This window comes from Nilaparvata lugens, chromosome 10 (genome assembly GCF_014356525.2).
Source record: "Nilaparvata lugens isolate BPH chromosome 10, ASM1435652v1, whole genome shotgun sequence".
Classification (NCBI taxonomy): domain Eukaryota; kingdom Metazoa; phylum Arthropoda; class Insecta; order Hemiptera; family Delphacidae; genus Nilaparvata; species Nilaparvata lugens.
Window position 1 is genome coordinate 36475563 of NC_052513.1, and position 24914 is coordinate 36500476.

Below are 24914 nucleotides of genomic sequence, written 5' to 3' on the forward strand. Positions count from 1 at the left end.
AAACGACTAGCAATCAGATTTTTTACAATAAATGAATTAATCACTCACTGTGACAACGAGATCTTTCTGCTGATATCTGCTGAACGAGATCTTTCCTTGTCACTGTGAGTGATTAATTCATTTATTTTAAAAAGTCTGACTGCTAGTCGTTCTTTATAATAGCAAAAAGTGATAAATTATTATAAATAAATAAAATTATAAAATAAATGTGAATTTCCAATCTATCTGTGAGTTTTTGGAAAAATGGTTCTTGGATTTCAAATTACTCGATAGAGAATATACAGAGTGGGTGAAAAGCCCGAGAACGGCTTAACATCTCATACACAAAGATTATTTGACGGTGGGTGTAATTGGGGATCCTACTCAAATTGTAAATACTACTTTACTATTACTTCAAAAATCTTGACATCTTGGATCAGCCATATTGAATGCATCTTTATTTTTTAAATAGGAAGGTGGTCATGCGATACATGATTTTGATACGAAATTACAAGAAATAATGAATGGCGAAAACCGCATATCGATATCTCAACCGTTCAGAAGATATTCACATTATTAATCAATATCATGCATATCAGAAATGAAATACATGAGTGGTATTGATTAATAATGTGAATATCTTCTGAACGATTTGAGATATCGATGTGCGGGTTTCACCATTCATTTTTTCTTGAAATTTCGTATTGAAATCATGTATAGCATGACAACCTTCCCATTTAAAAAATAAAGTTGCATTCCATATGGCGGATCCAAGATATGGCAAACCAGATTTTTGAAGTCATAGTAAAGTAGTATTTTCAATTTGAGTAGGATCCCCAATCACACCCACCATCAAATTACCTTTTTGTATGAAATATTAAGCCGTTCTCGGACTTTTCACCCACTCTGTATAGCCTATCTTTAGTATAATCACAGACAGATTCATGCCTGTATCATCACAGATTTTTTTCTTTATTAATCATCTACGCTTGAACCTAGCACATTGTAGGCTACTCACGTGCATTCTGTTGGTACTTGATGACACCAACAAGAAGTCTACTCATGTGCATTCTGTTCGTGCTTGTTGACACCAACAAGGCTACTCACGTGCATTCTGTTGGTGCTTGTTGACACCAAAAAGGCTACTCACGTGCATTCTGTTGGTGCTTGTTGACAAGTCCACGTATTTGGGTTGAAGAGACCTCGGGCATCTCGGCAGGGGTGTCTCCTTGGGCGGACACCTGCAGAGCCCTCAGTCCGAACAGTGGGCGACCCCTAGCGTCGAACACCCCGTCCACAGCTTCAGTTGGCGCCGCTCCCTTGCTACTCTGCGGCGCCTCGCTTGGCTGGTCAGCTGTTGCTGGCTCATCTACAAACCAATCAATTAATTGAATGAATCAATCAAATATTTATCTATCGGATAAGTTGCAATTTATTTAATCAATTTATATAATTACTTGACAACACACACTTGACAAAGCAAACATCAACCTTTTTTGTATCTTAATTAATTACTGTGCACAATAATTATTGTGCTAAATTATTGTTAGATCTAGCACAATTTTGACTATTCTGCTAGATGTAGTAATGTAGGGGATGTTTTGACTAAAGATGAAATATTACAAACTATCAGTAAACCCGTGCTCCGTGAAGGTTTATTTTAAAACTTGACGTAATGAATTCTTGAAGAATTGAAAATAGGCCTATAACCATCCTCCGTTAATTTTAAATTTATCTACAAAGTTTCAAGTTAATGAGTTTAGTAGTTCAGACGTGATGATGCGTCTATCCCGTACGTGTATAAGCCAGTTCTTTCCTTTATTATAAAATAGATGAGATATACATATGAAAAAGACTACTGCCCTATGTTTCTCAAACAAGGATACGCCAAGCACAGTGATCGTGAACAAAGCGCGAGCTTAACACTATCATTATTGTCAGCGGGAGCTTGACATTACGTTGAGCCAGAACCAGAATCGCGATCATCTTGCTAACTTCTCGCATTTCGTTTGTGTTGCGCAGCGCGCAAGTCTGGGAACATCTTAAAAATGACCATTTTCTAGAAAAAATTGGTGCCACCAAGAAGAAGAAGAAGAAGAAGAGAAGAAGAAGAAGAGAAGAAGAAGAAGAAGAAGAAGAAGAAGAAGAAAGAAGAAGAAGAAGAAGAAGAAGAAGAAGAAGAAGAAGAAGAAGAAGAAGAAGAAAAGAAGAAGAAGAAAGAAGAAGAAGAAGAGAAGAAGAAGAAGAGAAGAAGAAGAAGAAAGAAGAAGAAGAAAGAGAAGAAAAAGAAGAAGAAGAAGAAGAAGAAGAAGAAGAAGAAGAAGAAGAAGAAGAAAGCATTGGCACCCGCGAAATGGTGTCACATTAAGCGTCGACCAATCAGAATAGTTCTCGCTTGTGATTGGTCAAAGCCTTTTGACACAGTAGTCGGTAGGTGGCAGCACTTACAATGCCGATTAACATAACACAAAACAAGAGAAATTTTTGCTGGAGGAAGAAGAAGAAGATGAAGAAAAAAATGATCACAAATTGCATGCAATCCAATTAAGTAATCTGATAGCTGATTGATTTCATTGATTTTTGAAATATACTCGTATGAAATAATTACAGTTTAATGTTTAATAGAGCTTATTTCATTTATCAATATTACAGTTATTGACTAATTATACACTTATGATTAGAAAATTAAATAGTTGTTTAGTAGTCATTCTAATCGTAAGTTCAATTACAATCAAAATTAAATTCAATTCTCTATTCCCAAGTTCATCTAGCTTGCTCTTTTGGGGACAAATTTTTCCGACGTTTTTTATTTTCTATTTTGTCATTCATTAAGATTCTAATAAACTAATAATAATATATATTATTTCAAAATCGAAGGAAATTTAACTATATATTATTGCGAATAAATAATATTGTAATAATTAATACCGAAATAATTACATTACACTTCACACATATTACATAGTACACTTTTTCAAAACCTTTTTTTATATAAAACACAACTAGTTTTGGCTTTCAAAGCCATTTTCATTACTGTGCTATTATTTCCGTATTAATTGATAATTCATGTAGCCCTATTAAAATACTTTATTATTGAAATAAATATATACCAGTGAGTGTCTTAGCAGTGTTGGACCTGCGCAGAGCTTTCAAGCCAAACAAGGGACGCCCCTCGTCATCAGTGGGTCCCACTCCATAGCTGGATGTGATCGGGCAGGGCTCCCTTTCCCTCGGCTGTGACCGCACTGAAACAAAAACAAACATATTTAAATCAATCTGCAATTAATATTACAAAAATAGAGAGGAAAATTTAATAGTAGATGAAATCCTGACCTGGGATACCTACCAAATTCACATTGTATTGTTCTATAATATAATTGACCGAGCAAAGTGAGGTCTGAGATTCAACTCGACGGTTTGGCATTTCTCTTAATGTTTAAATGTTTGAATGTTTATATGTTTATATGTTGCGCATTTACGGCGAAACGCGGTACAGTAATAGATTTTCATGAAATTAAACAGGTATGTTCCTATTTTAATTGGACGTCGACGTATATACAACGTTTTTGGAAATTTTGCATTTCAAGGATAATTATAAGAGGAAAAAGGAGCTTCATACGCCAATATGGAGTAAAAATCAGACTATAGAATTATTCATCATAAATCAGCTGACAAGTGATTACACAGATGTGTGGAGAAGCCAGTCTATTGCTGTATTTCCATAAGGTCTATAGTTTCAATCAGGTACTTGTGGATGAGAATACTGCGTGAGGTCTACTGTTCACAGAACTACTTGTTATATTGTTGTATTGTTTAATATAATTGTGTTGTATTGTTCATAGTATAATTTGTGTGTTACGGGGATCAATAATCGAGTCTCCCTGTTGCTCTCACATATATTGTACCTTTTCAATAAATACCTAAATAAATTAATAAGGCTTAATTTTATACTTCCCTAGAAGAGATTAATTAATCTGAATTATTTGTTCTATTGTTCTGCGAGTTGGTAAAGCTATATTCTATTATTTTCTATATTAATTTGGATTGAAGATAAGAAACTATGGATGTCAAGCACTGAAATGTCATCAATCATGCATGATTGAGATGCAAGTTTACACTGACAAGTGTGATAGAGTTACCTGGCTTTTCTCTGAAATATGATATGTAAATTATATCATGTTTGACAAGTTGTATCTGATTATCTAATCAATTCTCGATCTTATACAGAGAGTATAGAATGTAATAGAATTAGATTCTATCCTCACTGATCTTATACTCTTGCAAAAAATTATTGTTATTCTAGTGGATTCTGTACTGAAAAGGAAATCTTCTAGATTTAACCAATCAAATCTATAAATTTTTCCAATCGTAAGTTATTTTTTGCCAAGATTTAATATAATCTTTTATGATTAATGAATAATATATATGAAATTATAATAATATAATTATAATTATATAATTATAATTATATAATTATTTCCCATTTATAAATTATTTTTTGACCAGATCAGCTCCTCTGTTATTTCATGAATTTAACTGAAAAACAAATATTCGAACAAACCACTGAAAATGTATTCAACATTTTGCTCCTCTGTTATTTCATAAATTTTATTGAAAAACAAATATTCAAACAAACCACTGAAAATGTATTCAACATTTTGCTTTCTTCAAAGAAAGAATATCAAGCCTATCAAGCCTATCTATTACTGAAATTGAATTGAAATTGAAATAGATTTATTTCTTCTTCGTTTACAGAATACAATATTAATTGTGAAGAAGGCTCCTCATATGGGCAAATGCCAGTGAGTGAGGAGCGAGTTCCAAATACAATTGAGTATTCTATACTTATAAGAATAAAGAATAAGAGTAGTTTTCAATAGATACGTTCTCCAATAATTCATCTCTCTTATAATTAATGTTTGTCTTTATGATAATAATGTGTATAGTTCACTCAATCACCCTTTGTATAGTTATTAGTCTACAAGAGAATATTACAAAGTGCAGTATGATTTATCAAATCAAATTTGAAATTATATTGGAAGTTGAAAACAAACGAGGCGACTGCCATGAATATTGATTGTTTCCTTTGCCTCAATTTCTACTGTATATCATCATTTTCACACACAAGAGCATCCTGGAAACAAACCACAATGTTAACACGAATAACAAACACAGAGTACTGTTTTGTTGTTGACATTTGTAACAAATATTAACTGTAACTAACATCAAGCAAAGCAAACTACTAACGATGATTGGGTACAGCTCTGGTGAACAATATAAAACAACTACCGAACAACCGCTCTCCTACATTTCAGACCGGAAGGGTTTTAGCACATGGAATACAAACAACGTTTGTTGTTTCGTTACTCCGTGGTTCTAGCATATAGACGAAACGAACTATTCACATGGAGTAATGCATTCTATATTGCGTTTCAGGCGTAGACACTAATCAGTAGAGTTGACACAACAATTGGACAAACTGAAAATAATTACTGTCAGTCTCGCCGTCAAGTGCAGAACAAACTTTGCATGTATTTCAGAGCACCATGCATTTAAGGATATTGTTCGGACATCCGGTGTGGGAAATTCAAAACCAGCAATATTTTGTGAGGTGGAGAATAATGTTGAAGCATTGAGAGAGCTAAACGTCAAAATGGAAGTTATTGATTCTAATCCTCTAATGACTTATGCAATGGAAGCTTGGGGGTTCTCATCCCATTCCAATGAGGTGTTCAAGATACAAAAGCGAGCTATCCGAATTGTAGAAGGCCTTCCAGTATATCATACATGTAGAGGGACTTTTAGCAGACTTGGCATTATGACATTTTATGGTCTTCTCGTTTATCGGTCTGTTATATATTATATAAGAAGGAATGGTGATCGTTTTACAACTGTAGGAGCTAGCCACAATTATTCTACAAGACATGGTACCAATTTGCTACTTCCCCAACATCGTCTTGTCTTGTCTGAAGGGGATATAAATGTCACTGGTATTAAAATTTATAATAAATTACCAGATAGCTTGAAGTCGATTAATAATGATGCTTTGTTCAAAAAAAAACTTAAAAAGTTTGTTGTAGAATGAGAGTTTTACTCATTGAATGAGTTTTTGTCTGGCTGACTTTTTCTGACCTTTTATTATGTTAACTAAATCCAAAAAACATGTTACCTATTTTTGTACTTATGACGACTGCGATATACAGACATTTTTTGTTATTGTATTTATGCAGAAAATAAAGAATTTGAATTTGAATTTAATAATATGGAAAGTTAGGATATTGTAAGAAGTTTTTAAACTGTTTTTTTTTAATGATAAGAAATCTATTATTAAAGAGGGTGCAATACTACTTTGAATTTTCTATTTTTCTAAGGTAATAATTATAGCAATCGAAATAAGAGATCATTATTCAAGGCAAGGAAAACTAAAGTTGTATAACTGTTTTTCAATAAAATTGAGAAATGTGATAGCAAAGAGAAAGAGGGTACAATACTTTGCATGTTCTATTTTTCTATGGTAATTCTAGCCCAATTGAGGAAGAGATAATTCAAGAATTGTAAACTAAATCTAGGTACTTTGTAATAATTCATTTTACGATTACATTGATGAGCTATCCCTCGAAAAATGCGGATTGGAAATGAATTGATATAATGAATCTTAAGGTGTGTACAGATTTACGCGCCGCGAACATGAGCAATTCACTTTTAATCAGCTGATTCCAAGCTTTTTATATCTGTATCTTACCGTTTCTGTAAAAATACAGATATAATCAGCTGATTTAAAGTGAATTGCTCATGTTCGCGGCGCGTATATCTGTACGCACCAATAAGATAAATATATTACAAATCAAAATAAATTGAAAATTAATGGAGCAATGGACAGTAGTCTAGCTATAGTTAATTTGACTGTAACATTTTTATATCAGAACAAAAGTTCTCTGCTCAGTATTTATATGGTCTAAACATGAATTTAAACATTATGTATTACGTAATCTGCAATTTATATTCTATTTTCACCATAATGGTTATGGATATTGTTGGCAATCGTCGATTCGTCAAAAAGATTTGAGAAGAAACAAAACAACGCTAGCTATACATCTACTAGGTCTATATTTGAATTTTTCATAATGCTCTTCCTATAGTCAGTCAAGTGGGCCAGTAATAAAACGGCAACAATGTTGAGTTACTATTTTAGTAAACTTACTGTTGTTCTACATATGAATGACACTATAAAACGCTCAAATATAGGTCTAGTTACAATAATTTTACTAGACTAGGAAATTCATCATGACCAATGACTAATAGCACAGTAGCATAGAGAATACAACTCTTATTTCTCTATTATTGTAGCTAGCTTCAAAAATGGATTTTAAAATGGACACATGCTTACTGGATATGACTTTCAGCAATTTCCAGATTGAGGACTAAAGCATTTAGGCCTACAGTTTTCTTTAAACGAACCTACATTTGCATCTCAAAAATGACGTTTTAAAAGTTCACTTACGCCGGCTAGTCTGTGGTCTATTAGAGGCTAATATTAGACTTGTATATATAGATACACTACTCTCTGATTAGAGGATGGACGTCGGCTTGTCCGTTATTATTTTTACCACATGTGTGGTCGAGCAAGTCCATTAGTTTATGCAACTTTCCTTTCCACTTTCCACATGCAACTCGTAAGCTCCTTGCAATGTTCTGATTCATGCTGAGGAAGTTGAAGAGGAAAATAGAAGACTCATTCCAGCAATGAAAGGCATGACTATTGAACCCAAGCCGCAACTTCCTGGTTCCGTTAATAGAATACGCGTATGAATTATCCTTTCTCTTGTAAATTGTCTGGAGATGTTTTGTGATAATGTAAAAAACAGTATTGCATTCTCGGCCACTACTTAATTTGCTGCATGAATGCTAGAAGCGCATTACTTTTCTCGGCTTCGTGTCGAAGAATGAATTATTTTATTCAGTCTGAACAAAATTAAAATACAACACAAGTGTCTTGATTTTTATTACGACTCTGCATATCCTTGTTGAGTGAAATCTCTACCTACAATTTTTATACTCAGGTACTTTTTGTGCAAGATTTGGATTTTTGATGAGGATTATGCTCACCTGAACCCCGCTAGGTTTGTGTGTGAGTAAATATGCAATCATAGGCCAAAAAAATGAGAAACATTCAAAGAGATTGATTAATTGATTATATGCCTTTATTAGGGCGGATTTAGGACTCCTGGTCCTCTCTGCCACACAACCCTTTAGAGAAAGAGTCAATAACTTTCTGGTCTATGTAGCCGAGAGACATTGCTGTGTCCAGCCTGCAAAATCTGAGCTTCAATTTGAAAATTCAAAATCCACACATCACCCAATGCACAATAAACACTTTGAGGTTGCGTGAGTGATAGAAGGAATGAATAAAACAGAGATTGATATAACTAGTTTCAGGTAAGTTTCGATCTTCCGAATCACTGGAAAATGAAGATCATAACTTTATGTTAAGGTGCGAACAGATATGCGCGCCGCAAACACGAGCAATTCACTTTTAATCAGCTGATGCCAAGCTTTTTATATCTGTATCTTACCGTTTCTGTAAAAATACAGATATAGTCAGCTGATTAAAAGTGAATTGCTCATGTTCGCGGCGCGTATATCTGTACGCACCTTTAGGGAAACTAGCCTCATACTAGCTACAACGGAACAACTGACAACCAACTCGTCGTTAATTTAAAGTCAAACGCACACAGCAACAGACGGACAGACGTCTAGTGGAAAGAGTGCTTGCGTAGCAGTCTAGAGATACCGGGTTCAAAACCTCTCAAAAGTTTTTAAGTGGATTACTCCCGTGTTATCAGATGGGCACGTTACTGTCGGTCCCGGCTGAAGTATGACATGTGAGGTGGGATCTTTCCGCAAAGGACTCACCACCAGCAAAAGCTACACGAATTTACTTTTAACAGAATGACGTCTAGAGACTGAAGGGAAAATCTTTCCCTAGGTGTTCAAACACTGTGGAAAAGTGATTTTACTGTAAAGGTATTTGGACAGTAAAATTGATTAGAAGTAGTAAGTGGTAAAATAGTGGAAAGGGGTTTAACCTTGTTTCGAACCGTATTTAACCAAAATATAGGAGAGGAATATATCGTGAAGGGTTTGCCTGTTTTTCCTCTCTTTTATATAGTACGACATTATTCATTGAAAAAATCCATGAGAATATTATTCTTATTACAGATACATAGTGTACAAGTAAATAATTAAAATGAAGTTAATAGATAGGCTAACTTATACCTACAACTAATCTGACTTGAAGCCAAGTTTTAACGAGAATTGTGAACGAAAATAATTTATCAACTTCTAAAATCCAGTATTGAACTACAAAATAATCATTGAATACAATTGCTGCTCTGTCAAGACAATTGTACAAACAATTATTCTAGTCTTGAAAAATTAATCTAATTACTATATTAATTTTGAAGTGCACTTGCCAGAGAGGGTACTTGACTATCTAATTGATCAACGCTTGAGAGCTTTTGGCCACAATTCAAAACAGGATTCGACCTCAAGATTGAGCACGTTCAGTAGAGTCTGTTGCAGAGATGAACGATATAGTTTTCGTTTCTCTACGCTATTAGTATGAGAAGACGCACCGTGTGATTGGGTCTTTCTGCAAATTTGCCAACTTCAATCATCTTGAGGTTGCTCTCATACGGACGGCCAAGGCTAATGGCACACTTTGCCATTTTTTTTATCGCCCCGAGATCATTTTTATTTTTTGGGACGGGGTGTGTTTGAATATAGAGCACTACTAGTTCTCAGCTCTCGACTATTATGGGCATTGCAGGAGATTCAGTGGAACCATAGAGAAACTTGTGTTATGACGTTGTAAATATGATGTTGTCTGTAACTATGATCAGTTGGATGGCAATAAAATTTGATTCATTTATTAATAATAATAATAATAATAATAATAATAATAATATCGAGTGACCTGGCTGGCTCAGGTCTGGTGTCAGAGTTTTCAGGTCGCAACTGATAAATTTCAGGGCCTCTGACATGACCTAACGACTGTTTTTTAGGCAGCCGGGACCGACGACTTAACGAGTCCATCAGAAACACGGGAGTGGCCCCAAATAAATATTCCAATTCATTTATTTATCTAAACGGAATAGATTGATAAAATAGAATGATGATTTAGTTCATCTCTGGAACACTAGAGTTGGGTTTCTCTAGAGACAGACGAATATTGTTTTGTACAGAGACAAATAGTATTCCGTGAACGAATATTATAGTAGTAAACAATACGAAATATTAGTAAAATAATAGTATTCTGTTTCTCTGTTTCTCCAACAATAAAAAGTGGGCGATAATGAAAAAGCTGGATCCCCACAAATCAGTATCAGAGTATAGAGTGGATATTTTATTCTAGTGAGTTCTAAGGGGGTTATTCATACTTGCCGGGCTGAGTGGGAATACTCCCATTAGAAATCATTGGAAAAATATTATCACTGAACCGGACACGGTTAGAATGGTTAGAAATATAAACGATCTTGGGGCGATGAAAAAATGGCAAAGTTTGCCATTAGCCTTGGCCGTTCGTATGAGAGCAACCTCAAGATGATTGAAGTTGGCAAATTTGCAGAAAGGCCCAATCACACGGTGCGTCTTCTCATACTAATAGCGTAGAGAAACGAAAACTATATCGTGTCTGATAGGGTCTCTGATAGGCTACTGATATGTGCGAGTCAATCCGAATAATATTAATATATTATACTCTACTAGCCGTCAGGCTCGCTTCGCTCGCCATATCCGTCTAGCCAGGGGGCTCCGCCCCCTGGACTCCCGACTGGATCGTCCAAGAATGAGATTAGCAGGCTCGCTTCGCTCGCCTGCATTTTTATCATGTTAGGGCAATCCAGTCGGGGGTCCAGACTAAACGTCTGGCTAAACGGTTATGGCGAGCGAAGCGAGCCTGACGGCTAGTAATATAATATTCCCAGGATTGAAGTAGCAGTGCCCAATCAATTTTTCCGCGATAAATGCTTTTAAATCTTCAACTTGGTGCCAACCTAACAAAGTCAACTCAACTTAATGCCAACCTGACAAAATTATTAATTTAGTTGCCAGTTAACAACTGTTTCGAAGAGGTACTCTATCTAGATTATAGTTCTATAGTAACATTATGATATGCAAATTTCAATTATAATTAAGAGATTGCGGGAGAAGAAGAATATACATGCTAAAAGACGAACTTTAAACCCTTAAAAAGAACTCTTAGGGTTAAAATATTGCCTAAAGATTTCTTAGTGCGCCTCTAAAGGGCCAACTGAACATACGTACCAAATTTGAACGTTTTTGGTCCGGTAGATTTTTAGTTATGCGAGTGAGTCAGTCAGTCAGTCAGTCAGTCAGTGAGTGAGTGCCATTTCGCTTTTATATATAGATAGAAGATAATGTAGTGACTTTGATACTATTACAGTGATAAGAGTTTGAAGGGATGAATGATAACTGTTAAATACAATCCAATTATTATTATGCGTATGGTTTTTTGGCAGATAGATCATTTAAGGGTGCATAATAATAATGATATACTCCATATTAATATTAATATTTCTCGATTTTTCTCAACTCCAATTTTACAGGAAAATGATTGCTTGATCAAGATGAACAAACAACGGGAATGATGTAGATTGATATGATGCGTTATTATCTTGTACTTGTCAGTGAATGATCGATAATAATAAATGATAAACAGGAGAGATTTATTTAAATATCGTAAAATTGAAAGGAGCTCAAACTGTAATTTCTGAAGAACTGGAAAATTTTGCTTTTTGTATCATTCATTACTCTAGCCATTGTTCACATTTAACAATTAATAGAAGGTTTGAACAGATCCATTCTTTGCGAAAACAATCACAATATAATTTACACTGTTTTCAGAAATGTTGTGGAACTTCTCCATGATGAGGTGGAAAAGTAACTATACAAATATTGCATAAATGAACTTAAATTTTTGTGGATTTGACAAAGCTCAAATAAATGAGTATTATATCTGAGGTCGGTATTTATTTTGTTATAATGAAATTCTGAATCAAAAAAAGATTTTTCGCTTGTATAATTTATTACTTTTTCACCTCATCAATTATAATAGTTTTGATTTTGGATAGAATACTGATCTACTGTCCAGCTTCAAAATATAATCAGGCTCATTCGATTTATAAAATCTTACAAATAAAAATCATACCAGAGATGAACGAAATAATCTAAAATAATATAGTTTACGAAAACTATATTATTTTAGATTATTACTCTTCGATCATAACAACGGATATCACTCATTTTTTGTTGAATCCTATTGTATTAAGCGAGCAGTTTCTGTATATCTGTTTATATTTTGTTATCTGGTTATTTATGTTCAACGGGTTTCGAAAACGGCTCTAACGAGTTTCAAGAAATTTGGAACATAGTAGGTTTATGATATAAAAATTCGATTGCACTAGGTCTCATCCTTGGGAAAACTCGCTGAACAACATTAAAAGGATAATTCATCCTTGGCTGAAACAGCTGAGACTCTCGTCGTCTGTGGATAGTAAAAAGTGAGCGAGTGATTCTGTGGAAAATCAAAATCTCGCATCCCCGAAATTCATAAGCTGACGTATAGCCAGCTGTAAAATATAAACACGATAAATTTAGAGAATTGTGTTCTGTTTATCAATAAATAAAAATAACGAGCGAAGCTCGGTGCCCCGATATTGAGAAATTAACTGAAGTACCCGAGTTCTTGAGAGAGAGAAAGAAGAACCTATAATAGTTAGAATGTGGTTGGAAGCAATTTAAAGCAGCTTCTGACAGAAAGAAAGTGGAGCTGAGCAAGTTGACACTAGCTTCTAGTGAGATTCACTTCGAACTGTCAGGATTCTCTTCAAATAACATCACTGCTTCACATTCAGCCAACGCTGTCAGTAAATCTCACTATGGAGCTGAAGTGAGATTCATTTTTAACTGTCAGCATTATCTTCAATTAACATCAATGCTTCCCATCCAACCAACACGCTGACAGCTAAAAGTGAATAGAACTAGACACTAGACAGTAGTTGTGTAGTGACCTCATTCAAATGCGTTTTCTATCTAAAGTTCTAGACTCGGCAAGTCAAGACTCGGGTCAAGGATAGTAATCTCGTAATCACTGCTTCGGATATTGATCTTCAAACCAATATTCTAAACTAGATTTCCTGATTGGAAATTGATAAAAACACAAGTATTGAGTTGAAGAGAGGGAGATGATTCCAATGAACTCTTCTCAATTGAATGAAAGAAAATGGCCTACTCTTAATTCGACAAAATTCAGTTAGAATAGAATAGAATAGAATAGAATAGCTGCCTTTATTTTTACCTAGGAGGGCGGAGTTAGGGCACAGCCGGCCCTCTCTTACACTCAACCCTCAAAATAAAAGAATCAGTGAGGATAGAATGCAATACATTTACATTTACATCTCTATGGTTAGAATTAGTATACAGTATTATAATACTAAGGAGTTCAAATTAGACGATCAAGTTTTTTGTACTAGGTACTGTATTGTAATACTCAACCAAAAAAAAATATTTTGTATTTTCATTAAAAAAAAAAAAAAACATATTGTACTACTCAACCAAAAAAAAAATTTGTGTTTTCATTAAAAAAAACCAATGCCAATGGAGGCTATATCAATGTGATCAACCATGTCATCAACTATTCTATCTTTCTTTTTTTTAAGAAAAAGCTTCGCAACGAACATTCAAAAGAGTTTTTATATTTTATTTTTTATTTAATTCTACCAATCACAATTTATGATATTCGATTTACTTATAATAGATGTGAATTCAAAAAGTACAATAATGTATTAACAATCGATTTACTGAGTAGGTGAAATTTGATGAGTTATGAGTTTGAGTTACATCTTGAATGGAAGGATCAGTACTGATTCTGCGCACTAATTGATTGACTATACACGTTTATTCAATGATTTCATTATTTGCGATTGAGAGATTATTTTATTAATAAGATAAAGATTGAAATCGAATATAATTGTCGTACAGCTCCAGATGGATTGGATTAAGATATTCCAACTGGAATAAGATTTCATTTATGACAATCAAGTAATAATTTCACATGAGGTGGTCAAAGCTTTGGTGGCTTTTCCACCATCAGAAAAGGTTATCATTAAACAAAAATATTATAAGTCAAAATATGCCCAAATATCTGAGAAACAATTTGTTAAATTTAAAAATTCTTAACTTTTCCCAATCCCAACAGGATTTCCCTTTTCCTAATTCCCAAAACAAGGTTTCCACATGGTCCACGTGAAACCATGCTCCATTTGATTACGGTATTCAAATAAATAAAATATAAACTAAAAATATGGTAGGCCTATGCTTTATCACATTGTTGTGGCTACGACTATACCTATACAACTATTGAATTATTCAACTAGAGAATTATTCTAAATTGAGATATCCCACGAACACTTCACATTGTCATTACCTTAAAATGTTGTGATGAATTTTTGAAGAAGAAAATTAGCAACAACGATGCAAGGGGCAGAGATATCTATATTGAAAAGTTTTAGCCTATTTGATAAATTATGATGGGAAGTGAATCCTATATGAAACTGGTTATTAAAATCACAGTATTTAGCTTATTTTTCAAAACGGTAGCTTGAAGATCAATGTTGAAGTTTGAAACATACGTAGACTAGATTAGTTGGAAATCTTGAAGATCTATGTTGAACTTTGAATAAAAGTAGATTAGATGGAAATATTTAAGATCAATTATTTAAAACTTTGAAATAGACGAAGATTGGTTGTAAAACTGGAAAATTAATGTTCAACTTTGAAATATAAGTAGATCAGTTGGAAATCTTGAAAATTAATGTTCAACTTTGAAATATAAGTAGATTAATTGGAAATCTTCAAGATCTATGTCAAACTTTGAATAAACGTTGATCAGTTGGGTATCTTAAAGATAAATTTAAATATTTGAATAATCGTAGATTGGTTGGAAATCTTGAAGACCAATTTTAAACTTTGAAATAAAAATAGATTAGTTGGAAATCTTGAAGGTCTATGTTAAACTTCCAGTATAAACGTTGATTGTGTTGGATTAGTTGAAAATTTAAGCGAGTTTCAAGAGCTGAGTTATCCACCGCAAGTAAGTTAACAACCGCACTATTAGCAAAAAGCGTATAGACTAGCGCGAAATAGATTTAGAGCCGCTACAGAGTTGCTACTGCTGTCTCAAATGTGGGATGAGTTGGAAGCAAAATCAGGGTGAAGGGGTGGGAGGTATATGATAGCGAAGCATGCGTGCAGAAGAAATAAATAAACAAAGTTGGGAAGAAAGAGAGAAGTATACGATGGATGAGTTGAGAAATAGAGAAGAAGGACCGCGCAGGGTGGGATTTGTTAATCAATTTGCTGTTAAAATCTGTTTAAACGATCTTTTTCTGGCAGAGGATTTATTAATGTTCAAGAGTTTTTCAACATAGTACTGTACTGGACGTTTCACTAAAAGTTTTGGTGAATGAAATAGTCTAAAATATTAGCGAATGAGATAGTTTTCACGACTGAATGATGTATTCGCAGATAAAATGGATAAATATGGTTAATATAGATTCGGGAGTAATCCTATACTATTAAACGAGCAATTTCTGTTTATATGTTTACAAGTTTGTATTTCACCGGATCTCGAAAACGGCTCTAACGATTCTCACGAAATTCATTACATAGTAGGTTTATAATATAAAAAATCGATTGCACTAGGTCTCATCCCTGGGAAAACTCGCTGAAGGACATTGAAAGGATCATTTTTATTCATCCTTAGAAAAACAGCTGATAATAATTATTTCGTCGCCTGTTGATGATGGAAGTGAGTGAGCGAGTTCATGTGTGTGGGACTGTGTCAAAATTGTGACTCAGCTGTTGAACTTTTGTAATCATTCAATCAGGTACTTAGTGCCGGTTGCAAAAAAGCCGAGTTATTCTAAATCCTGATTGATTCCAGTAGAACCATCTTTTTGAAATGGTCTTCTCTGATTTGGTTCACGTGAAATTAGTCAGGATTAAAATTTTACAGGCTTTTGTGCAACCGGGCCTTTGTGTGATTGTGAGGAAAATTTTTGTATTCCTCTGGGAATTAATCGTAATTCTCTGTGATTAGATAGAACATTTATTTATATAAAACTATGAATATTATTATAATTTCTTCTTTCGTAAAAAATTTTATGCTTTTGTACTCCAGAGCAAAGCTCGGTCCCCGATATATGAATTTGTTGATATAAGTTGAAAACAAGTAGTGTTTTATTAACACAATAATAATTATGATCAACATTAATATTGTTGTTATGAAAATCATGGAAATGGTATGTGATGCAAGAATCTATTCAATCAATAAAATGGATTGATAAGTGCATATATTATAATCAAATCAATTGAATTATCAATTTTTGAAGAGAATATTAAATTGGAAATTCACAATACTATTAATTTTTATGATTTGTCGACTGATATTTTGTTGGAATATCATTTTATCAACAATACTTATTCAATTCCAAGATATGACAACTGATTTTGTAGCCTCTTTAGTATAAAAAATAGTATTAAATCACTTCACTTATATGGGATACTTTATTCAAATTAATAAAAACAATATAAAAACTTCAAGTACCCTTTATTAAATTGAAAATTACCTATGGTCGAAACAAGTCGTTAAAATATTCTCAAGTTTTTAATAAAGGGGTACTTCAAGTTTTTATTAATTAATAATAGTATGTATTAGCTTTGATAAGGGTTGGTAGGGTTCCAGAATCCTCTTGACTACATTTCTCTGCTTTTCTAATTGACCGAGCGAAGTGAGGTCTAAGATTCAAGTCGACGGTTTGGCTCTTAATGTTTAAAGTTTGAATGTTTAAATGTTTATATGTTTTTATGTTGCGCATTTACGGCGAAACGCGGTAATAGATTTTCATGAAATTTGACAGGTATGTTCCTTTTTAAATTGCGCGTCGACGTATATACAAGGTTTTTGGAAATTTTGCATTCCAAGGATAATATAAAAGGAAAAAGGAGCCTCCTTCATACGCCAATATTACCGTAAAAATCAGACTATAGAATTATTCATCATAAATCAGCTGTCTAGTGGACTATAATACTACCCGTTCAAAAACATCTAACATCTTGAAAATGAATCTTTCCATCAACGTTAGTAGACAGTTGACTATAATACTACCCGTTCAAAAACATCGAACACCTTGAAAATTGTATCTTTTCATCAACGTTGTAGACAGTTGCAGCCAGACCTGATAACAGCGCTCACACTCACATTCCGGGGCGACACGTCACGGTACAATAGGACAGAAAGCTCTATATCTACTTAGGATTTTTCTAGACATTTTAAATTGATAAATTATTCATTAATTTTTGAGAAAACATAACATCAGGTCTACTGTTCACAGAGCTACTAGTTATGTACAACATTGCTACAGACAAGCCGGTGAACTCAAACCTGAACGGTTCTCAACTTTGATGATTCACCCTCTGATGACGAGAGCAGAGTTTCCTGTATTAGGCTCAGGAATTCCCTGCGTATCCTGTTGAAGAGGAAAGTTCAGGTCGAGCAAGTGGCTTGGCACTTTTCATCATTATCGTGCAAATTTCAAGACCACTTTGGCTCTATATAGACCACTCTTATCCTCTCCATTTCAATATCATTTAACAGCTCCATCTTGTTCCCTACTTCACTATTAAGTACCTGCATTTTCCTTAAATATAACAACTTTTTATCTTTTATAATCTGGGCAATTTGACTTCAATTTCCTCCTACTTATCTCCTTTCTTCTTCATCATCATTACAATTTCTTCTTTCTTTTCTTATTCATCATCATGATTGCAATTATTTCTTTATCTTCTTCTTCTCCTGTCATCATCATCATCATCTTCTTCTTCTTCTTCATCTTCTTCTTCTTCTTCTTCTTCTTCTTCTTCTTCTCTTCTTCTGCTTCTTCTTCCCCTTCTTCTTCTTCTTCTTCTTCTTCTTCTTCTTCTTCTTCTTCTTCTTCTTCTTCTTCTTCTTCTTCTTCTTCTTCTTCATCATCATCATCATCATCATCATCATCATCATCTCATCATCATCATCATCATCATCATCATCATCATCATCATCATCATCATCATCATCATCATCATAAAATCGACATCATCATCGGCATCATCATCATCATCATCATCATCATCATCTTCTTCTTCTTCTTCTCTTCTTCTTCTTCTTCTTCTTCTTCTCCTTCTCTTTGACTTCTTCTTGATGATACATTTTCACATTTTTGTTGAATATTTCTAACATTATTTTCAAATACAGTACAGTAAAACGATTTATTAAAGGTCTTCAATCTTTGTACTCTCAAGAGCTGATGCGTACATGAAATTGTATCAGAGTTTCTCTTCTACAACTCAATTTGAATTTTTCTACAATCTTTCTCCAAACAGGAAGAAATAATATTATTCCTCTATCGTATCTTTTTAAGAGCAGCACAAGTTCGATTATCGTGTAACTTGTCTGTACTAATGGACAAGGTTCAACGACATTCAGGCAGGTATAGCCTCCACACCTCCTCTCCTTCTCCTCCTCCTCTTCCTCCTCCTCCTCCTCCTCCTCCTCTTCCTCCATCTCCTGCTTTCAACCAAGCAGACGGCGGCTAATATCCAACATCTTTCTTCCTATCACACGGTTTCCACTCATAAAACCCAGTAAGCGGTAAGTGACTGAGCCCTGAGATAACAACTATGTACGAGTCGAGACAATGCTGCTGCCACGACAAGGTTATTTATTATATTTCCAGTGCACCAACACAGTTAGGGGCGGGGTACAGCACTGGTAAAGAATGCAATATTGACTTGCAAGTATCGGAGGCTGGGAGGCGAAATAATCCGTGTCCATGTCCGTGGAGTTGAACAAGGTGCGTACAGACTTATGCGTCACGAACAAGCGCATTTCACTGTTTATCAGCTGATACTATTCTTATTGTATTTGTACCGAAACAGTGTAAGATGGACATACAGAATGTCCCAAAATTAAAGAGCCAAAAGTCGGTAATAGGTTCTATGGGTCAAATCAAAGAGAAAATGTAGATTTTTTCCCATAACGCTTGTATTTTTTTATCCAAACCCAAGAAAATCATAATTTGATGAGACTAGTAGGCTTCCTTGCTATTTACAACGAATTGATGTTTTGCTGCCTCGTAACACACATTTCATTGTATCTCTGTTATGCATTGTCTGATTTTCATTTTTTTGTTGTTGACTGATTGTTAATGGACTTTCCTAGAAAAATTGTTCTTGGTAAATTTCTCTATCTATCACCGTTCTACCGCAATTTTGGATTAAACGTTTAAAATGGCGGCCATTTTGAATTTTCGAATTGGACAGTTGAATATTTTTTCTAAAGTTCATCTCTCTTATTTGAACATACCTAACCGATTTTTATAGCGATCGGTTGGAAAACTTTGAAGATAAAAATTAATTTGTAAAAAATACAATGGCGAATATCTCGTAAACGAAGCGTTTTAGGGAAAAAATCTACATTTTCTCTTTATTTGTACCCATAGAACCTATTTCCGAAGCTTGGAACTTTAATTTTGGGACAGGCTGTATAATATGATGAAAATTGAAATTCGCGTATTCGTGGCGCAAAGTCTGTACGCATCTTAAAATAATGTTCATAGATTTTTATTAAAACATTGAAATTATTCATGCTCTGTTTTCTGTTCCTATCTCGATCTACAAGAAGATTGATCAGCTTAAACTATGAATGAAACACAATATAATAAAGGATAGTAACATTATCTAATCATAGATTAGCATAAAGTAAATATACTGTTGAAGAGTAAGATACTTTTGTTGTTAGAGCAAGATACCTATTCATTTATTCTGGTTAAATGTAGATGGTTTCATAGAGTTTTGAGGCTGCACCTGGATAAGCACCTGTTTCTCAACAGATCTTCATAGATTATTTACATGAATTCATTGTTTTTGGAGGATTCAAGAGGTTTTATTTATTCATTCATAATAGAATTGATCACGAATTCATATTAAGTAACATTCGAAGAAATTGATAATGGTAAGCAGTGGCGGTTCTAGACATAAAAAACTGGGTAGGCAAAACTTATCATACTGTAGGTCTATTCATAGACCTAGGGTAGGGCTACTTAAGTAATTCATGTAAAAAAGACGTCAAAGCATATAGGTATTAAATGAAGATGTATTAATAAATATAAAAATTGTTAATACTCATATTTAATTGTTCAATTCGACACTATTTTGCTAATAGGCCAACCATAATTTTGCTGTTTTAATCATTCTTTCAAATAATATTTCAATTTGATAGGCTATTTATTTGGAATATCGAAGGAAATTTCTGAAATAAATACACATTTTAGTATTCATGAAATCAACGGTTTATTACACTTTAACATTATTTAGAACATAGAGTAATACATTTTATATTTACAACTGTAGTCTTCTTTGCCCAACATTGCTGAACGCCTCTAAGATTTTTTCAGGGTTCTTAATCAGCCCCTTTCACTTTCCTCTCGTTCAATAGATAAAATTGAAAGATTAGTTAGACGTTGTGTTGTCATTGTAGACCTGAGGTATGTTTTCCCCGTTCTAAGCATAGAAAGCCCTGCGTTCACGCACTGCAAATGTGGCATAGTAATAGAATAGAATAGAATAAAAACAATTTTTTGTTGAATCATCTAAAATATAACTCATGACTATATACTTCCAAAATTTATTTTTTTATTTAACATTTTTAGGTTTACATGAAAAATTTAAAAAAAATCTCATAAAAACTGGGTAGGCGGCCGCCTACCCAGCCTAGGCCTAGAACCGCCACTGATGGTAAGAATATAGATTAGAATTTTGTCTTTTTCATTAGGGCTACATTTGAATATAAATAAACATATAAATCTGAGTACCCTTTTTAAAATTATTTTGTCACGACATGTTTCAGCTATATAATGCCATTATCAAATGCTTGATATTCTTATCAAATACTTAATAATGGCATTATATAGCCGAAACGTGTCGTGACAAAATAATTTTAAAAAGTGTACCCGGATTTATATTTTTATTTATATTAGAATTTGTACCTAAGATTTTCATTTTCCATGGAAAATCGATCTATAACGAATAAGGGTTCCAGGGCCTGTTTTGGAATTGAGTGTTTGGGGAAAAGAACTTGAAAAAATTGATTACACATTACAGTAATTTTGATTGCAAATGAAATAATTGATTACTCTCCCATCACATGGAATCCCATCTTCAATAAGAAGAATGCACCTTTGGTTCTTGAATGATTCTTCTCTGGAAATTACTAGACGAGAAGAAGCGAAAAAGTCAAATGGTTGATAACTTTCCACTCAAGCAATATCATAACGATATTGCTGGCTATCATAGTGTATATTATTTCAGTTCTGGAGATGATACACTCGAAAATCAATGGAAAATAACAGTTGAATGATCAATTAAACCACAATCCTTCCATTGAATCTCAATACTCGATATTTTTTATTAGAGTGTGGATAGAAGATCAGTGTAGAATAGACGGTTCCAGGCTGTTTGCCAAAAACAGATTTAACAGACAACCATTAAATTTCTTGCGTCAAACACATAATCATTGAGAGAAACAGAGACAGAAGAGGGGAGAGTAAGTGAGAGGAGAGAGTGTGTATATATGAGTAGGAGTAAAAGAGACATCTCGATTTTTTCTCCCCACCAACAAGAAACGTTAACATTTACCATAATCGCACTCAGTTACTATACGATATGCTAAAAATATAATTTTGTCTCTCATTTACGTCACTGGATGAACGCAAAACTATACTATAATCGACGCCATCAGTCCAATATTAGCGAAAACCTAATTAACTGGACTGGAGTCACTATCATCTTGATAATTTTGTATTTGAAAATAATCTTTGAAGACAAATTTCAACTGTCATGAAAATTTCACATGATTATGAAACCCATTCTAAAAGCAAAAGGATGTAATTGAATGAAGTAATTTTTACAGATGGAAAATAAATAAATGATAAATCTAGCTGTTAACCCTGTTGTCAATATTTGCAGTAGCAGAAGTCTTCGGGGTGAATTACAGAATTTAATTAGGATTTTCGTTTAATAAGCATAGGATTTTATTCATTAACAGGCATTTGAAGAAATGCAATTTCTTATTCCATCTTTTCCTAAAGAATAATTACTAATTAGCTAAGGAATCCAATCATATTTCGATAATTATCTTGATAGATTCCAACTCTCGTGAAAATTTATTCAATAAATCTCAATCCGGTATCTATATTTCTCACTTACTCAATCTACTCAAAGCTCGAAGCATAGTTACTCATAATAATACTGTAGTTTCGAACACCGTCTTTCAAATTTCAACCACCTCCGACCTTGAGTTATGCAGCATTTGGATTTTCGTTTAATAATAATAACTAATTTCTACATTTGTTATTAAGTTTTATGTTTTTCATGGCCAGTTGTAAAGTGTTTTGGCTTAAAAAAATTGAATTGAAATATGAAAGTTCTGAACTGAAATATAATTCCAATGAACGTCACTCCACAAAATTGAAAGATTTTCAAGAGAATGGTTCTCACTACCATATTTGCAATAATTGGGCGTGTCTAGTCTCGGCCAATGACAGTCGAGCTCAACCTTCATTGGTCAACAGCTAATAACCAATCATAATATAGGACTTCACCCACACTATATTATATTCGGCTGCTCGATTTTTGAGCTTTTAGTTTACGAGAGAATGGTAATGTTGTTACAACCGAAACTAGTATCTCAAATTATTTGAGTCGAATTAAGTGATTTTAAATTAAGTTATAGTCGAATTAAGTGGTTTTGGCAATATCAAGTCGTTTTTTCAAATTTAAAGAAGGTATGAATGAAATAGATAGTGTCAACTAGAGTAACTATATCACCTATGTAGAATTACCTATGTTAATAAAATTACCTATAGTTACTGTAGTGTCAACCAATGTACCTAGAATACATTAATGAAATATGTATTCTTGGTACATTGATGAAAACAAATCATTATTATTTTTTGTGGAATTGACAACACCTGTCCAATTCATTCATATAATTACAACAAGTTACGTCTATGAAAAGCCTTCTTTGGCAAAATCAAACTGTTTCATTCATTCATAAGTAAACTTGTGTACAACTTTCTCAGCAACCCTGATTAAATTGTAAATTGGACAAAAACTTGAAAAATTAGAAAAATTACAAGAGGAAATGGGAGTTAATCTGATCTTGTTCTTCAAATTGTTCACAACTTTTTCAATATCGATATACGATAGAGCCTGGCTTAAAGATGACTTTTCATCATCTGTCAACATCTATTGGTTTTTTCCCACTCCATTAGTATCCATCCTTATTCCTTACACGGGCAGTAAGAGCGACATCTCCTTCTATGGCATACTGAAATCTGGTTCTCAATTCCTAATCCAAACCGATAACTTTACGATTGAAATCAATATGCATAGTATACAAATGGAAAGGTTATCACTTAATAAGGCAATGGAGTGCCTCACGTGAGCGAGCTATTTTTTTGCACAAAATTAAGCCTTCATTCAAAAGTTTTTGATCTATGAGAAAAAAGTCAGAGAGATGAAACTAAACTATTGCTATTCGCCAAACCAACTGGTATTGGAATTCGTTTTGTGTCTACCATTTGAAAGACTCTATACTATTCCTCTCTTTCCCTGAAAACTCTCCCTTGAAACTCTTAGTGCCGGATAAATTTTAATCGTGATTAATTCCACGAGAACCAATCAGTATTATAAATAAGGCCTTCTCTGATCAGTTCTCGTTAAATTAATCATGGTTAACTTTTGTGCAACCGGCATTTACCCTTCTAAAATAAACCCTTGCCTTACTTACTAGAGCTTCGTAAATCTAATTACCGGTACTGTGATTGTAAAATTATTTCAATATTTGGGAAGAAACGATCTCATTTTCGGCTGAAACTCATTCTCTGAGAAGTTACACTATGAAAAGAGACGAGGAATTTCTCCATAAAAGGTGAAATAGAAGCGATATTGTTTTTGAATATAATTTCCTCTATAGAATCCCACGTACACTTCAAATTTCAATCATAGAGAATTCTATTCATAGATCTCTGAAGAGCTATTTCTCATAAACTCAATCTCAGAACTTTTGAGTTTAATAGTTAATTTCAACTACTGAGGGGGTTAGCATTGCCGTCTACAAGCGGAGAGGGGGCAGGTGGCTGCTCTGCATCGGTTCATATGCTGCAGAGGCTCTTCTACACTCACTATATAGATGAATATTTCTAATCAAAAAATACCATTCAATTATTACACACTATACCACGCTAATAAAGCTATTACTCCCAACTCAGCCCTTCAAACGCCGTCGAGCTGAAACTTTTATTTTTTCTAACTTTAGTTTTAATATTTAAACTAATAAACTTTGTTATTATTATTTAAAATAGATGCTGGCTTTGTAATCCAAAGGCCCGGGTTCGAATCCCAGCCCGGGCAAGATATTTTTCTCGGACCACTCCCGTGTTTCGGATGGACACGTAAAGCCGTCGGTCCCGGCTGTCTAAAAAGCAGTCGTTAGGTCATGTCAGAGGCCCTGAAATTGATCAGTTGCGGCCTGAAAACTCTGACACTAGACCTGAGCCAGCCAGGTCACACGATATTATTATTTAAAATGTCATTATTATTCATAGTTTGTTATTCCTTTTATTATTGCTTGTGTTTTGCTTTCTGTCTGACAATTTGCGACTCCTCCCTGCACACGGACATATCATCCATGCAGGGAGAATATTCATGTAATCCATAACACTGTTATATTTTGTAAATATGTCATATTTTATGAA

At 33.8% G+C, this 24914-nt stretch overlaps 1 protein-coding gene across 1 annotated transcript in view; it reads right to left on the reverse strand.

Moving 5' to 3' along the window:
- LOC111044463 (serine/arginine repetitive matrix protein 2) overlaps positions 1-24914 on the reverse strand; it is a 151482-nt gene that overhangs the window by 88998 nt on the left and 37570 nt on the right. Inside the window, exons 4-5 of the mRNA XM_039436784.1 lie at positions 3090-3224; positions 1130-1348 (exon numbers count right to left, since the gene is read on the reverse strand). Coding sequence (XP_039292718.1) covers positions 1130-1348; positions 3090-3224 — 354 coding nt within the window. The remainder of the gene's footprint in view (positions 1-1129; positions 1349-3089; positions 3225-24914) is intronic.